Raw genomic sequence first — 17,760 nt, forward strand, 5'->3', positions numbered from 1 at the left:
CCTGCTTTGTTTGAGTTTAATTGTAATTTAATAAAAACTGCTGTCCAAATAAACTGTGGTCAAACTCTGGTGCCAATGAAACTCAAAGAAAACTGGTTTCTGAAAAGGTGTTGAAAGGGGTGTCACGGATTCAGTCAATGTTAAATATCATGTGAATGCGCAAAGTTGTATTTAGTAAGAAAGTAAAAAGCAAGCTGTCACTTGTCAGATGCTATCCAAAGTGGTAAACAGTATTTCAGTGACAATGTAACTGGAGCAACCTGATATTAAACACACACACACACACACGCTCACACAGTGACTATAAATTTCAGTATAAATATAAAGTTCCTTTAAGCTAAAAAACTACTGTGAGAAGAACCCCTTAAAGGCAAAACCTGAAATCTTTTGCAAGAACATCTTGTGGTTTGCAGGGTCATAAATTCAAATCTACCTGGCACAGAACCAAAGACACACAGATTACACCAGCTCTACTGTATGATGGTGAAAGCATGTTTTCACAATTACATTCCCAAACCTCATGCAGTCACACCCAAGATGACTCAGTTCTGACATACCTTTATTTTAACCAGTAAGTATAGCCTACCTTCACAACTGTTCTAATGAACAACACTGGCCTGACTGGCAGATATATGCCTGTAGGATATATGAATAAGAACATATATGAATATTGCCACATTTTATGTCTCAATGTAATGGGAAAATATTTCATAGAAAACATGTCACTAGGGCTTGTATGAAAATGACATCATTCGCAGAAATTATTACAGCAAGTAAAAAAAAAAATTAAAAAAGTATATCATACAACAATTTTAGGAACAATAATAATCAGATTCAGTTACAAATGCAGTCCAACTTGCTCTCCCCCATGGGAAATGGCATGATGAGGACACAGATTAACCCTCCTTGGCTTATATCAAATTCTATTAAGTAAGATTGTAGAATATTACTGTCAAGTCAAGTCACCTTCATTTATATAGCGCTTTTAACAATATAGATTGATCTATAGAAATATATAAAATCATTAAATATTCTAAAAATGTTTAATTTATTTTATTTATTTTTTGACTGAGAAGTAAGAACCCCCAATGCATTTCAGCATTATTCCATCCAGCTAACAAAAATATTCTCTTAGAATGTTTTGCTAACGTTCCCATTAAAGGAACACTCCACCGTTTTTTTAAATAGGGCTTATTCACCTTCTTTCCTACATTTAGATAGGTGGCCAAATGCATTTTTGTCTCAGTGCATGCATTGTTTTAGTTTGACAGGGTTGGCGCTAGCTTAGCTTAGCATAATGAATGGAATCCTTTGTTGCCAGCTAGCATGTCATGAGTAAAAGTGATATAAAAAAAAAAAAAAAACCCTACCTAATTACTTCTTGTGGCCTGCGTATTCACAACGAGTACAAATAGTGATGCAGATTAACACTAGGCGATTTCCTATGCAGATATTGATTTGGGACTATATTAGGGGGAAGCACAGGTGAAGCACTGCTACTTGGGCGCAGAGATATCACGCCCAAGTAGCAGTGCTTCGCTTGTGCTTCCCCCTAATATAGTCCTTAATATATAAGTCAATATCTGCCTAGGAAATCGCCTAGTGTTAATCTGCATCGCTATTTGTACTTGTTGTGAATACGCAGGCCACAAGAAGTAATTAGGTAAGGTTTTTTTTTATTTTTTATATCACTTTTATTCAGGACATGCTAGCTGGCAACGAAGGATTCCATTCATTATGCTAAGCTAAGCTCACGCCGACCCTGTCAAACTAAAACAATGCATGCACTGAGACAAAAATGCATTTGCCCACCTATCTAAATGTAGGAAAGAAGGTGAATAAGCCCTATTTCAAAAAACGGTGGAGTGTTCCTTTAAGATATTAACATGTTATTTTTGAATGATCTCTGGGAGCTCAAAACGTCCAGTATTTAAATGTTTAAAAAAATAAAATAAAATTTCGTTTTTTTCTTGTTCAAGCAAACATTTAAGAAACGTTTTATTTTATAATTTTGTAAACATTCCCGGAACATTACTTTGGAATGTTCACTGAACTTTCTGAAACACGTAAAAATAATAATAATAATAAAAATAATAATAATAATAATAATAATAATAATAATGTCCAAAACGTTCCATGAATGATGTTTTAAGTAATGTTTTTGTGGAACTTTTTGGGAATATTATTAACTTTGTACAATTCGATTAACCTTACCTAAAGAATATTTTTGTTTATAACTTTAAGAGAAATTTGGTCAAAGAACATTCTCTAGTAGCCTACACTCTGAAAGGCTTGATATCTGTATAAAATATGACTATTACAGAACAAAAATTTAAAGGAAATTAGGCCTACAGATGTTGCATCCATGTCAATAGCAACAATTAGGGAACGCCAGTATTTGCTTTTGTTTCTGTGGATCGCGGATCTACTGCAGATGAAACATCTGTCCTGACAGCAGTTTCCACTCCTCTCCTTGAGTAAAGACGCCTACATTCCTTTCGACATTCAAAGCAACGAGTTTCACCTTTCAAACAAGCCTTTAGTTTTTCAGAAGGGCTGGATTAGTTTAGAGGATGGGCTCTTCAGGGCGAGGCAACGTTTATAAGAATGACACTCAGCAGATCATTCATTCATTCAACTCCGACACACGGGGAAAATTCATCGTTCCTGCTGAATACTCTAGGTAATGCTTTTTATTTAACTTTCTCTGTTTGTTTGAAGAATGATGCAAACTGTTAAACTACTGTTCTGATTTTAAGAAAACTGATGTCATTTGAGAGATAAAGCATTGATTGACTGTTTCTTACTTTGCATATAATGACAACTGAACTGAGCAATGCTGTGTTTGGGATTTAATTATTTTCACTTTGTTATGCTGATCATATCTCTCTCTCTCTTACTTTCTAGCTTGTGAAAATGGAGCCTTTGACTGCAGCAAACACACAGTTCTCCCTCAACCTGTTCAAGAAGATCAGCGAAGGAAACGCATCAGGAAATGTGTTCTACTCTCCTGTCAGCATCTCCTCGGCTCTGGCCATGGTGTCGCTCGGTGCAAGAGGAAACACAGCAGATCAGATGATTAAGGTGATCTCACACAATATACTTTTAAAAGAGGGTGACGAAAAATTAAAAGTAGACTGACAGAGGGACCAGGAAGTGATGCAAGCCTTTGCACAACGAGCGCAAGCTTTCCAACCGATTCCAACTCTATTTTAAAGCAACAGCACACTCAAAAATTAACATCTTTAAAATATTTACTCGTCCTCAACGCGCTGTGAAAGAATCCCATACAGCTTGTGTACTTCACTCTTAGAAAAAATGGTTCGTTCGGTGGGGTTCAGTATCTAGAATTCTGGCTCAATTTTAAAGAAGCCCTTTAATGGCAAAAAGTTTCTATATAAAGAGAAATGCCTTAAAAATGATTGCATAACACTTTCATGTTTAAAGAGTTATGTTTTTTTCCCCTAGTAATAAACATTTTGCAAGCTGTTTAATTCATAGATTTTAATCAAATTTTAAAAAACTAGATCCATAAAATGATCTCATGATGGGAAAGTTCTATTTGAAGCACATGATAGAACCCTTTAAGATTCTATAGAACCTTTTCTTCTAGGAGTGATTATAATCTATATTTCCAAGAACTGAACATTCAGAGAAATGCAACATTAAACTGTAAGCAACAGTACAAGTAAAAGTTCATTCACAAATGCGAAATTGTGTTTCTAGAATGAGACCCAATATGTGTAATTTGAGTTCCAACATTGTATAAACAGTAAAGTGCCAGTTATTAATCACTCTTTCCACTTTTTTCTTGTGCATTTTTTTATTCTAATGGGTATTTGAGTAGTGATTTCACAATATTGAAGTTATCAAAATAGTGAGGTTATCTTCATTAATTCTACCACAATAATGCTTTATAGGTCCTGGGCTTTAACAATCCTCCACCTGCACAAGCAATGATGCAACAAGCTCAGAAGCCCCAGATTCCATGTGGCGTCAAGGTTCAGCATGGACCATCAATGATGCAGCAAACCCAGAAACCTCAGTTACCTGCTGAAGTTTTGGTATGGACATTTACATCATGGCTTTATGATTATTCTAACAGATGGGTTTTTTTTTTTTTTTTGAAGTGGTGCATGTATCCTTTAAGTTCGTCTGATTCATCTGATTAAATCTGATATTGTTGATGCAAACAGAAATGTCCTGCTCAGCCGGTACCCGGACAAAAACCTGAGGACCAAATTCATTCCAGCTTCAAAAAGTTCATGAGTGAGCTGAACAAACCAGGAGTCCCGTATGTGTTGAGTCTTGCCAACCGCCTCTATGGAGAGCAATCCTACCAGTTTGTTGAGGTAAGACTCAGTTTATTCACTGGAGGTTCTGGAAATGTTCTCAACTCTAAAATCACTTCCACCTCAATCGGTTTGCTGTATTACAGAAATTCCTCAATGACGCAAAAAGCTACTATGAAGCCGGACTGGAGAAGGTGGACTTCAAGAACCAATCAGAGGCTGCTCGTCTCAACATCAACAAATGGGTGGAGAAAAAAACACAAGGTGAAATCCAGCATAAACTTATTCTCAGTTTTAAACTTACTCTAAACTCTTACAAATAAAAGTTATTTCATGTTTTTTGCAGCACTTTAGTTTCAGCGAAAATGTCTTTTCAAGGGCCATGTTTGGCTTCATGGGATCTTGAGTTGAGCTTTATAGTAAAATTATCAAACCAGACAGTTCAAATCACTGCTCAAAGTGAACCATGTCCATTTGTATTTTAGAGAAGATCAAGGACTTGGTGCCAAAGGGAGCCATCGATGGGATGACGAAACTGGTTTTGGTGAACGCCATCTACTTCAAGGGAAACTGGGAGAAGAAATTCCCAAAGGAAGCCACCAGAGATGGGCAGTTTAAGCTGAACAAGGTGAGATTTCATGCTATTTTTAAAAATATTTTTAGCAGTCATGATGAAATCTGAGGGGTTATAATGTGTTTCTATTGATGCTTGGCAGAATCAAAATAAACCAGTGAAGATGATGCATCAAAAGACGCACTTTCCTCTGGGCTTCATCCCAGAGTTGGACAGTCAGGTTCTGGAGCTGCCGTATGTCGGGAAGAATCTCAGTATGTTGATCATCCTTCCTAACGAGATTGAAGACGACACCACTGGCCTTCAGAAGGTGATTTGAAAGCTTAACAGGGTCATGAACTGGATTATTTTATTCTTTTATAATGTTTCCTGGGGTGCCCTTATAATGCAAGTATGATTTTTACTTTTTTTTTTCATAATTTAGAAATAAAAGGCATTTTTCCAAGCCTGATTTTAGCCTCTGGTTTGAACATTCTGTTTGAAGGGGCGTGTCTGTTGTGAGACTTCAGTGTAAACGCCCACTGTTGTGATTGGCTGACATGTTTGCATATGAAATAGCTAGTATTACATGTGGAACTCTCTCAAAATCTTTTACTATGTTTTTACTATTACAGCTATCGAGATTAAAGAAAGTTTGTGAAAAGGATTGATAATATATTTAGATCTATTCCCATCACATGAAAGATTGCAGTGATGAAGTGATTCTCATCATTGCAACTCTCACGAATGCTTTCACCAAATAACAATGCAAACACAATGTAAATACAGTAAAAGCTTCGTTATGCAGTGTAACAGCGTCATTGATTTCATAATGAGTTTTGGCAAGTGTCCAGATAAACTTGTGCTGTGTAATGACAGCTTGGGTGATTGGAAAGGGAGCGTTCTTTGATCGCTTTCTGTATACAATTTAATCATAGTTTAAATAAGATTATTTTCATCCTACCAAGAGAAACGATGTGAAGTTGATAGTTTAGTCACTGGCTTGATTTACTGATGCATAAACAGTTTTAAATGATTTTGAGAGATAATCTGTCTGAACTTGAATAATTGTACATCAGAAATCACTGATCACAGATCAGACATTAAAATAAACATGATTACTTACATGTTTGTGGCGTTGCTGGCAGATCCATATGGTAAAAGTCTGTTTGCACAGCCTGTGCCGAAATTGACCAAATAATCCACAGTGAAATGCACCGAATACAAACAAATAATGCACTGCTGAGACATTCGCATTGTTGAAAAAAGAAACCCCATATCCTAGCATTAGGATTGTTTGGAAGGTAATGGCATTGATCCTGTGTTGATCTTTTCTAGTTCTCATCATACCTGTCAACATTTGGGTACCAAAACCTGGGGGGGTTTCAGTTCAACCACATGCGATTTCATGTCATCTATACATTACACACCCCATCGCCAAATCATAGAAAAATTCATTTAAGACAGTTAATTGTATTCATCTTAACAATACACAAACAAATCAATATACAGAAAAACTGATTTCTAAAATAAGGTATAGACCACAAATCTGTGAGTAGGCTACAGTTTGCAAAACTGAACAGGTGATGTTGTGTGATATTTAGTTACTGTAAGAAACTGTTCCAGCGGGTGGAGTTTACTGGTACTGAATATTACACATCACCTGTAGGCCTACTCCCATTAACTGAAACAGATTTTCACAGGAACTGAATATTACAAACAACTATTGCGAAAGAACGATTTAAAAAACAACGACTGCGAAAGCGTGCACGGATGTTCACTGCTACCTTGTACGTAGTTTTTTTTGTTAATACATTTTCCATTCTATTTTGGCTTTCTTGTGTGTCCCTATTTTTGTTGTGTCCCTTTTGAGCCACGGGGCGAAACGGGTACGGATTGAAAAACCAAAGCAACTGTACGGTTTACAAATCTGAGCACAGCTGAGACTTTTTCTCAGGTACTTTTGGCGTAGGATATTTATTTCCGTCAAGGTCAGGCTGCGATGTCAAATGTATTCCCAGGAATGAGTGAAGCGCTTTTCTGCTTTTAAAGTTTTATAAAACAAGTAAGATATGGCTTGAATGGTTTAAAAGCATTAGCAAGAATAAAAGCACATCATATAATGTAACGCTATGCAGCCAAAGGATGACAGAAAAAAACGGATGCTGCGTTAATTGCGTTAAATATTTACTTACCACTGAGACTTTTCCTATGTCTACCAGTAACTTATTCAACTTCCGGCGTCTACTACCAGCGCAGATATCGACGGCACAACTGGGTTGTAGGTTGCCAGGTTGAGCTCACAAATGGGTTGAAATTTGTATGATGTGTTGACTGCGCAAGTAGGATAGGTTTCATACAAGATCTGGCAACTGGACAACCTTGGAATAATATATTGATGTGATTATTCATATAACGACGTTTGGGCCATACAAATTACTGGAGTTTTACGGGAGAAATAACAAAATGGGAGGGGGAAAACTGGTGTGTTGACAGGTATGGTTCTCATGTCACTATTCACTAACGCTCCTGTAGGCGGCACCAAAGACACGGTGATGTAGACATGGGCGTTGATATTCTTCTGCAAAGTCAGTCTTTCGCTGCCCTGTGACGTCATACGTCTCCACTTTTTAGATCCTGTCGTTTTCTAGCCTTGGTTTCAATAAAAGCATTTTTTGGAATAACAAGGAAGTTTTGAGTTTTGAAACTTACAGTACAGGGTATTTTTATAGTATAACGAACTCTTGACTGTCAAAAGATCAAGAAAAATTGTAATTCTCAGTTCATGACCCCTTTAATTAGCCAGCCGTGACCAGTCAGATGTTTACTGTACTTGTGGAGCAGTTTTCATTTTGACTGAACTATTCATCTGACATGTCTCTCTTATTATCCAGCTTGAAAAGGCACTGACCTACGAGAAGCTCATGGAATGGACCAAACCAGAAGTCATGCGTCAACAAGAGGTTCAAATATCTCTGCCCAGATTCAAGATGGAGGAAAAATACGACATGAAGAGTCTTCTGATCAGCATGGGAATGGAGGATGTTTTCGACATGCAGAAGGTGAATCTTTCAGGCATGTCCTCCAACAACGACCTGGTGGTGTCGAAGGTGATCCATAAAGCCTTTGTTGAAGTCAACGAGGAAGGAACCGAAGCGGCTGCAGCCACCGGTGCCGTCGTAATGACACGGTGTTTGATCATCCCGCAGGTCTTCAATGCAGACCATCCTTTCCTTTTCTTCATCCGACACAATCCAACCAAGACCATTTTGTTTTACGGACGCTTCTGCTCTCCATGAGTGAGTCCTGCTGCATGAGACGCTTCCAGCTAGTTTAGGTGGTGATTTGGTTAAAATGAGTAGGAGAGACTCGGGACAACTATTGCAATTTACAGGATACAGTTTTGGACGGGTCTCTTTATGCTACTGTATATCCAATCAAATCTATCAGTTTACATAAACATTTGTGTTGTTTATTGCACTACATGAGGCTCTGTTATACTAGTCAAATAATGTGTGCATTAACTATAACTGTATATTAAACAGAAATTAAACAAATCTTCAATAAAACCTGCTTTGTTTGAGTTTTTATTGTAATTTAATAGAAACCGCTGTCACAAATAACCTGTAGTCAAACTGGTGCCAATGAAACTTAAAGTAAACTGGTTTCTGAAAAGGTGTTGAGGGGGAAACACAGAAAGGTGTAGGGTGTATACAGGGTGTATACTGTATGTTGTTATATATATATATATATATATATATATATATTAGGGATGTTTATCGATCATCGATTAAGCAGGTTCATGCGCATGCGTGCTACTCAACCGCAAAACATGTATAGCGAGCAAGCCGGAGATGTTGGGAATTGGGACCATTTTACACCATCATGACTTTGCGTGTGCATTCGCAGCTTTTTGTTTTGTGCAAATGTAAGTTGTAATGTTGTGTTTATTTTGTGTAGGCCTATCTATATCTGATTTATCTCATCAGGGCTCTCAAGTTTTACCAAAAGCTTGGAGTGAGATCACATGCGGTTAGGGGAGGAGCCCTAATGGAGCCCCGCCCCCATATGTCCCCGCCCCCCAATTTTACCCATTGTTCATAATTAACCAGCCCAAATTGAAATTATAACAATTGGTAAATCTGATAAATGACAGAGCAATTCATCACATCAAATATACTCTTTAATGTTATATTTCAAAATTACAAATAAGTTATACAAAAATTACAAAAATATAACAAATTGCTCCAAACAGTTTGGAAAAACAAATCTTTTTGCATTTTGAATGTGTCTAGTCAAAATGATATAATTATTTATTGTGTGGTGCATGGGACATTGTGAACAAATGACATATTAGAGTATTATTAAGGTGTGTGTGTGTGTGTGTGTGTGTGTGTGTGTGTGTGTGTGTGTGTGTGTGTGTGTGTGTGTGTGTGTGTGTGTGTGTGTGTGTGTGTGTGTGTGTACACAAGAGTACACACTCCAGCTTATGAAATGTGTTTTGTGTTTGAAAAATACAAATGCAATGGCAATGATTAATGTATGTTTTGACAGGATATAAAATATTACCCAGAGCACTCTGCTTTAATACATGTAGCCTTAATGTAACTAGAAAGACTATTAATACAGTATAATATATAATTTAAAATAAAATAAACAAATTTAAATGTATTTAAAATAAAATGAAGAAATACATCTTCATTCCTTCCCATACCCACTAACATTCCCTTAGTTTAAGAAAACGTAAGCTAGCCAAACTGAGCCAAAGCTTCTGGCCTGGTTGCAGAGTAGTTGTAGAGTTTTTGACTGCATCAATAATAATGTAAACGATGGGCTATATATTAAATGTTCTAGCCTAAAAATGTTAGACGAGCTTTCTTCCAACTTACCTTCTCCATCACGACGTGTGTTCGCGCGATGTTGTTGGTTACCTAGTAACGAACGTACGGTGACCGAGAATGTTCCGTCAACTTCCGTGTGTTCGCGCATCTGTGTTGCCTTGTAATGAACGCAATCTGGCCGAGATACGTGCTGGCGGCAGGAAACTTCACTTGTGTGCCTGCGCCTCGTATACAACGTTATATATAAAGCTCGCAGGACAACTTGGTTGGCATTGCCTTTTCAGCGTGAGAAATACACGGTGTGGCGTGTGAGCGTGTGAACTGGTTGAATTGCGTGTGTATCACGGCCAATGCGTGAGACTTGAGAACCCTGTCTCATATAGGATGCATTTGGTTAAGAATTAATGTAGTAAAGCTTACGGTGATCCTCTTCAGTTTCAGCGCGCGCAGCTCAAACAGCAATGCACGACTAATAATGACTATTGTCGACTGTCATATTACATAACATTATAAAGAGAACAATATTGTAATAAAATATTGTGAATTATTTGGGTTTAGTTGCCATAGTCGCGTTGCTCCAGAAATAGCGCGTCCACAACATGAGTCATTCTGAATGGCACGTAACTTAGTTCAAGTTCACTTTTGCATTCGCTTCATTTTGTGCAGATATCATTTGTAATATTATGTTTATTTTGTATATATCTGATTAATCTCATATAGGATGCGTTTCTTTGAGTTAAATAACGTGCTAGCAAAGTGCTCCATTTTACCGGTATTCATTCAGCGCGCCGCTCAAACAGCAATGCACGGTTAATAACTATGATTAGGACTGTCATATCACTTAACATGAGAACACTGTTTTATTAAATCGTTGTGAATTCATTGGGTTTAGTTGCCATTTTCAGCGCGTTGTTCCAGGAAGAGCACGTCCACAACAGTCACATATTCCAAGCACGCATCTAAGGCGTTGGTGACACTTTTCATTAGTCGTTATATTTGATTATTAAATAATTAATTTAATTAAATGATCAATCACATTGAAACATTTTACAATCCTACTAGCCCTTTATTTAGATTAAAAACCATTCTCATTCATTTGGTGAGGAACATAGCCTTTTGTGCAGTATTTTCCACACCCTGTCATGCTGTTGGCCATATGCCATGCACTGCATCAGACTCATAATGCAGTGTAACAGCTAACGATTAATCGATTAATTGATCTAATTATCTATTAATTGATTTTAACGACGATTGATCATGGGAATTTGTTAAAATTGACATCCCTAATATATATATATGTATATATAAATCATTCAATTAAATTGGCTAAAATGTTGTCTTTTATATTTTTAACATTTGCGATTTCTGTTATATTACTGTATAAAAGTTGCAAAAAAAACAACCATAGGCAGTTTAATGATGGTAGGGTATCAGTCAGTGAAAAACCCTCAGTCAGTCACATTCGACGTTACATCAGACTGAACTAACATAGGTGTAATTTACGGGTAGGACATGCCCCCACCACTTTTTGCCAGGGTCGATATTGTCCCCACCACTTTTTAAAACATCTCGCGGCACGAATGTACCAATTCTACAAATAAATAAAACATCTCCAGTTAACTGGCAGAGCATTCATTTCTTTTGTTTTTTAAATAAGAGACGATCTAGCGCTGAAATGTGTTTTTTGAATCAAGTGATCAAAGTGTTAGGCTACATCTCATTAAATGACTAATTAAATCCCATGTAGCCTACTATTTAAATCGATTGCTGGACATCGTAATGTGATTGTACATATATCTGATTTAGCATTGTATTAGCAACCCCCACCCCACCTGTCCCACCCACTTTTTAAAACAAAGTTACGCCATTGCATATTGGGATCTCACCTGAGAGCCCAGTTACCTTCGAGTGGTACAAAACAAGCCAATGCACATTGGCGAGTGAGATTTTGGAGCCGAGTGGACAAGTTTGACTCTGCTACAATCATTCGTTCAAGTATCTGCAGAACAAGAGGGAAGCTGTTTTTTTTAAGACACCTCTCCGTCCGTGCATTTCTGGATGCGGTCGCTTTCACCAACGGGATACCACGTAGCAGCAACGTCTAGACCTCTGGAACCTCCATGTGTGGTCTCTGGACGGGACGCGGAGGACTTAAGTAGCCAACCTCCAGTGCTTGACACTATCACTGAGCTAAAGCCCCCTCTACAAATTGCTTACGCTTTGACGTGGCACCTCTTCATTGATTGGTGTTCTTCCTGTCAATGTCATGCTTTCTTTCTTGCAAGGCGTGTTGGAGCGAAGGTTGTCTCCCTCCACCCCGAAAGTGTGTGTTGCAACTATCCATGATGCAGTACACGGTAAGTATCTGGGGAAACTTGACTTGATCATCAGGTTCCTGAGAAGTGCCAGGAGATTGAATCCTCCTCGGCCACGCCTCATCCCCTCTTGGGACCCTTCTCTGGTCTTAACGGCCCTACTGAGAGCACACTTTGAGCCCTTGCAGTCAGTAGAGATTAAGATCGTGTCTCTTAAGACAGCGCTCCTGACTGCGCTCACATCCATTAAGAGGGTGCGGGACCTGCAGGCATTTTTGGTCAACGAAGCATTCCTGGAATTCAGGCCGGCCAACTCTCACGTCATCCTGAGACCCTGGCCTGAATACGTGCCCAAAGTTCCAACCACTCCTTTCAGGGACCAGGTGGTGAACCTGCATGCACTGCCCGCGGAGGAGGCAGACCCAGCCCTTGCATTGCAGTGTCCTGTTCGAGGGCGCGAGGTGCTAGCGCATTGCCATATTGAAATAGATTTCTTATCCATTAATGCAGGCAAAAGCACACAACAATGAATGGGTTAAAATCTAAACCATCAAGAGTGTAACAGACACAAATACACTGAGGCAGAGTGAGATCAGAGGATAAGTTGGAGACAGATTACCAGTTAGTTGAGCCAGAACATTCAACAACGATTACAAACAATTTTAAGTCAAAACTGTGACAGAACATAGTCTTCAGGGTTCCCGCGGGGTCTTAAAAAGTCTACAATTCTGAACTTTAAATTTAAGGCCTTAAAATGTCTTAAAAACGGCCAGATTTTCATCCGTGGTCTTAAATTTCATTTAGTCAGGTCTAAAAAAGGTCTCGCCAACCTTTGCGCGCATTCACATATCGCATCTTTTGCGCGCTCAAGTTCGTTCAAATGTAGGCGCGCGCTCATAATTGAAGCGACGTACTCGTTTTTTTCCAGGCGCAGCGCGATAAAAAAAAATCGCAACTCTTCAGAATGCCGCAAGCGCACCACAGGTCATGTGACAAGAACCAACCAATCAGCTTCGCCCCTTTCCGTAACAACGTTGAAAGCTCACTCAACTGGAAGGATGCGGGTGCACCCAAACACTACGGTGTTTTTCTCTTCTCCGTAAATAAATCTTGAAGCAGAGCTACAGCAAGCGTTTCTCGACGGTGGAAATCCATTAGCCACTAAAACTTCTTTGTCATTGTGGAGAGCGCAGTGCATGGTTGCATAGCAACGACAGACGCCACGGGAAAATCCGACCGAATTTTACTATTAATAATAAAAGATAAGCTAAAGTGCATTGTAAATGTCAGTAATTGATTTTTCAGTAAAATCAACTAATTATGTGTTTTTTACAGTATAATATGCATAGTACAATTTTCTATAAAAAATATATATATATCTGATTCTGATTCTGACACACGTTGTTGGGTGTGGAAGGTTACTAATGTGATTGTTTTATCTGTAAATTAAATTAATGTTTTTTCAATTACTTAATTCATTGAAATAAAATTAGTTCTTTGATTTGAATTTTTATTTTTTTTGGCAATGCGTCGTGTAGGTCTTACATTTCAACCTTTATGGTCTTAAAATGTCTTAAAAAGGTCTTAAATTTGACTTGCTGAAACCTGCAAGAACCCTGGTCTTTGATTATGTCTATATAAATATACAAATGAAATAGCTAATAAAAGTAATACATTATGTCTGAAAACACTGTTATCAGTATTAGTATTATTTCTTTTGTATATGAAGATGTAATGCCCCTCCCACCCTCTGCTGGCGCTGCGCTGTATGTTCGGCTCCTCCAACTTCCACTCTTTCCCCTCCTCCTCCAGGATGGGCAGAAGCATCACGATTCCCATACATTATATCCTATGCTCTAATCCTGTATTCTTTAAAAAGGTTAAAACAGCCCTATATGACTGAAAAGTGCACACATCCTTCACTCAAGCAAAAGTACAGATACTCATGTTTAAAAAAACTGGTAAAAGTTGAAGTACACTACACTTTTTCACTCAAGGTAAAGTAAAAAAAATATGGGCTCTACTTAAGTAAAAAGTAGCCATTGCTACTACCTGTTTTAGTGTCGCGTTGGTAACTGGACCTCACATCCTATTCATGGATTTCATCTGGTCCCTTTCCACAGGTGTATTAATCAAGCACAATGCAGTCTGCATTCATAATCTAGGTGCTTGATTTTATACACCTGTGGAAAGGGACCGGATGAAACCCATGAATTAAAGCCACACTAAGTAGAAATTGTGTTTTTGCCCCTAGAGTCGCTGTGGAATACTTGCACTGTCGTAAATTATATTATAACATTTTTACATGATTGCAGCTAAATCACAAGTAAATAGTCTATAGTCTAGGCCTACTGTATAATTTAATTTGTGTTGTTTTTATTGGAATTTAAACATTACAAAATGCCAGATAACATCAATTAAGTTAAATGTACGTCGCATTATTTCATAACATTGGCCGTTATGGTGTCATTAGACATGATTATTGCAATTTATCATAATAGTTTGCAAATTGTGCTCGTTTACACTATTTACAACCTCTACGTTAGGCTTATTTATGATAATTATGTGAGATATTGAAAGCTGTTCTCATGATAATCGCAGGAATCAACGTCAACAATGTCGTCTGATATCCCTCAGGGCGTGATAAATACACCTCACAACACCTGAGTTCAGCTGGCAAACTAATTCGTGAGGCATAGCTATCTGATTTATCAAAACGATTCCATTTACACCTGGTCACATAAATGTATTTTTGCGAAACGGATTTAAATTCGATCTTCAATTCTTGCGCTTTATGCAGATTTAATGGAGTGCACGTCACCGAGATATGAGCTGCATTTTATAGATCATCAGCTAAAATTTCAAAAACAAAGACCGCAATAAGAGAGAGCAGTAACAGCCCTGGTAAGATCATTTCGTTTCTTTACTTTTAATGATGAAGATTGTGTGTTAAGCGTCTGCGACTTACTTTCACTTTGATTTGCGATAGTTTGCACGTTGGCTTGATGCAGTTGCTCATCTGCGGTGATGCGTGTTCCAGCGCGTCGTCATATCTGGATATAACATATAGACTATAACACGCTCTCACACGTTTTTTTATTTATTTATTTATTTTTAGCATTTTTGGGAGGAGTACAATTTACATATGTGGTTTCAAAAACTATATGCATTTACACTTGTCCAGTTTCGTCTGGAATGCGTCTCAGATCTCCTCCTGAAGTGGTTTGAGGGATCGGATTCAAATCCGTCTCAAATGCGTTTCGGAGGGCATTTAAACCTGGACTTTTCACGATCGGATAGCTATCCGATCTGAGAAAATGCATGAAGTGGCCAGGTGTAAACAGCCCCCATGACAAAAACGTACGCACGAAAGCCGAAAACAAACGCTGGTTGGCCTCTCACGTCCAAATTTGACGAAGTGACGTATGCCGTAAAGCAGTCGAATTTTGTAGTTCTTTTTGTGTTCTTGTTACTACCCGAACACTGAAGTTACATTGTGCCGGTAAAAGCGATACAGACCCTGTCAGGCTATGGCAGACGTGTCATTCAACCTATTGTAAGTCGATGTACCATCACAAGGATCTTGGAAATATATTATGAAGGTTGAAAAGTTACATAGTGTTGCTTTAATGCTTTAATACAAAAGAACTTACAAATCTAATTTTGTTAGCTAATGAATGTATCCAGGCTGAGCAACTACCATATAATACACAAGCAGAGAAAAGACTAAGCTGATGGAGTTATACTGTAAATTCTATTTAAGTACAAACAGAAAGAAAATTATAATCCAAGCATAATTTACACTTCACCTGATTTACCGGTTCTACAGCATATGGAAACTATCTGACTAAACCTGTCAGGTTTCAGATGACCGCTTAATACTGGAGAAATTAACAGCAGAGTACACATTTCCATAATAAAAAAGAAAAAGTATTTCTTTAAATCAGTAGAATAGAATAGAATAGAATGAGGCATTTATATAGCGCTTTCATATGTACTACTGTACACCCAAAGCGCTTTACAATCATATCAGGGGATCTCTCCTCAACCACCACCAGTGTTGTAGCATCCACTTGGATGATGTGCAGTACATGCTCAAATTGGCGACATTACTGGCAACATCCCTTATACAAACACAGAAATAAAATTGTTGGGAAAAATCCTTAGCCGCTCCTAAATCTGAACCCCTGCGAATCACTTCAAAAACTGGGCATTATCTGTCATACACAACCTTTAAGTGCTTTCTTAAATTCAACAGCGAATTCTTGAAAGCCAGCATTTTGTGCTTTTTAGGTTTGCACAATTAGCAATGCATTCGCCAGGAATCCCTTTTAACACAGACAATTACATAATCTCTTTCATATATGCGTGCGTGATCAGGAATGTCTCTCTTCTCAGTCATGTCGACATCTTTAACTCCCTCTGTCTCATCCATAACGTTTTTCTTCTTGTTGTCTTCTGCCCGTGGGAGCTTATAGCCTACACCTGTGGTGCGTGATAGTCAAGAAAATTATACACCAATGGGGGAGTCATGTTTTCTGTTGAAAAAGGCTCGCAATGACAAGAAATAGTATTGATCATGCCAGCAAATACAGATTAGAATTAAAGAAATGAGCCAGGTTTGAAAATATAAGTAGAAAGTACAGATACAGTATTTGTGTAAAAAATAAGAGTGAAAGTAAAAAGTTGTGAAGTACTGAAAAATCGACTTATGTACAGTAACAGAGTATTTGTACTTCGTTACTTCCCACCTCTGTCTATAGCATTTACATATTATACATTCAAAATTGCTTTCACAAACAGAAAAATTGTGTTTCCTGAATGAGATCTAATCTGTAGCTGCGTCTGAAATCACATACTGTCTGAGTATGGACTACATTTGAATTTGAATTTGCTTCGTGGGCATTAAAAAGCGTGTTATATGAAGTATGAATGTGCAGTATCATATGAATGAAATGCAGACGTACTACATCCGCCGTGTTGATACTGTCATGTGACTAATCAGCATCAGTTGGCCATTCATAAATCCTCTCCCGTGGCCTCATGGGATAGTAAAGTGTCCATCGAATGCGCACTTCAGAACCTTGGAAGTAGTAGTAGGTCATCCGGGGACTTTTCGCTTACTGTGTTTCAAATACAGTGCATACTAATCCAGACTCAAAACACATCTGTTTAGCTGAGCATTTACTGAATGAGCACTGTGCCACTGTTCGTCCGACTATTTGTACTGTATTTTATTTTATTTTTTATAAAAAACTGTTTCAATTATTCATTTCTTTTGATTATTTTATTTTCTTCTATGTAAAGCACTTTGAATTACCATTGTGTATGAAATGTGCTATATAAATAAACTTGCCTTGCCTTGCCTTACTCTTTTGGCGTAGGGAAGTATTCGATTCTGGACGCACCACATGTAAATTGAGTTCCAGGCATGGCATAAACAGTAAAGTGCCAGCAATTAATCACTCTTTCCACTCATTTAATTATCAAAGGCCTGAGGGCCAAAATCAACAAAGAATGTGTTTGACATCATCAGTTCTTCATTGTCTTTTCAAGCACATTTGAAACTATTCTAATGAGCATTTGAGAAGTGCATCCACAATATATATATTGAAGTTATCTTTATTAACTCTACCATAACAATGTTGTGTAGGTCCTGGGCTTTAACAATGAACCACCAATGATGCAGCAAACCCAGAATCCTCAGACACCTGCTGAACTCAAGGTTTCGTATGAATATTTACATCAAACACTAACCC

General features: G+C 37.9%; 1 protein-coding gene and 1 long non-coding RNA gene across 3 annotated transcripts in view; both read left to right on the forward strand.

The window, feature by feature from the left end:
* The first annotated feature begins 2,525 nt into the window (after nucleotides 1–2,525).
* Nucleotides 2,526–17,760, forward strand: part of LOC309483399 (leukocyte elastase inhibitor-like) — a 31,174-nt gene continuing 15,939 nt past the window's right edge. Inside the window, exons 1-8 of one of the 2 annotated variants that reach the window (XM_082149228.1) lie at nucleotides 2,527–2,683; nucleotides 2,908–3,084; nucleotides 3,921–4,064; nucleotides 4,197–4,352; nucleotides 4,439–4,556; nucleotides 4,778–4,920; nucleotides 5,009–5,176; nucleotides 7,740–8,414. In XM_082149228.1, coding sequence (XP_082005354.1) covers nucleotides 2,917–3,084; nucleotides 3,921–4,064; nucleotides 4,197–4,352; nucleotides 4,439–4,556; nucleotides 4,778–4,920; nucleotides 5,009–5,176; nucleotides 7,740–8,144 — 1,302 coding nt within the window. In that variant the 5' untranslated portion in view covers nucleotides 2,527–2,683; nucleotides 2,908–2,916 and the 3' untranslated portion in view covers nucleotides 8,145–8,414. Of the gene's footprint in view, nucleotides 2,684–2,907; nucleotides 3,085–3,920; nucleotides 4,065–4,196; nucleotides 4,353–4,438; nucleotides 4,557–4,777; nucleotides 4,921–5,008; nucleotides 5,177–7,739; nucleotides 8,415–17,654; nucleotides 17,727–17,760 lie in introns of those variants that run through there. The other variant, XM_082149230.1, reaches the window with a different exon arrangement.
* LOC309483420 lies at nucleotides 5,183–6,645 on the forward strand. Its single transcript, XR_014200554.1, has 2 exons — nucleotides 5,183–6,379; nucleotides 6,412–6,645. It is a non-coding gene; the product is annotated as an uncharacterized lncRNA (long non-coding RNA).

This window comes from Leuciscus leuciscus (assembly GCF_965113295.1).
Source record: "Leuciscus leuciscus genome assembly, chromosome: 20".
NCBI lineage: Eukaryota > Metazoa > Chordata > Actinopteri > Cypriniformes > Leuciscidae > Leuciscus > Leuciscus leuciscus.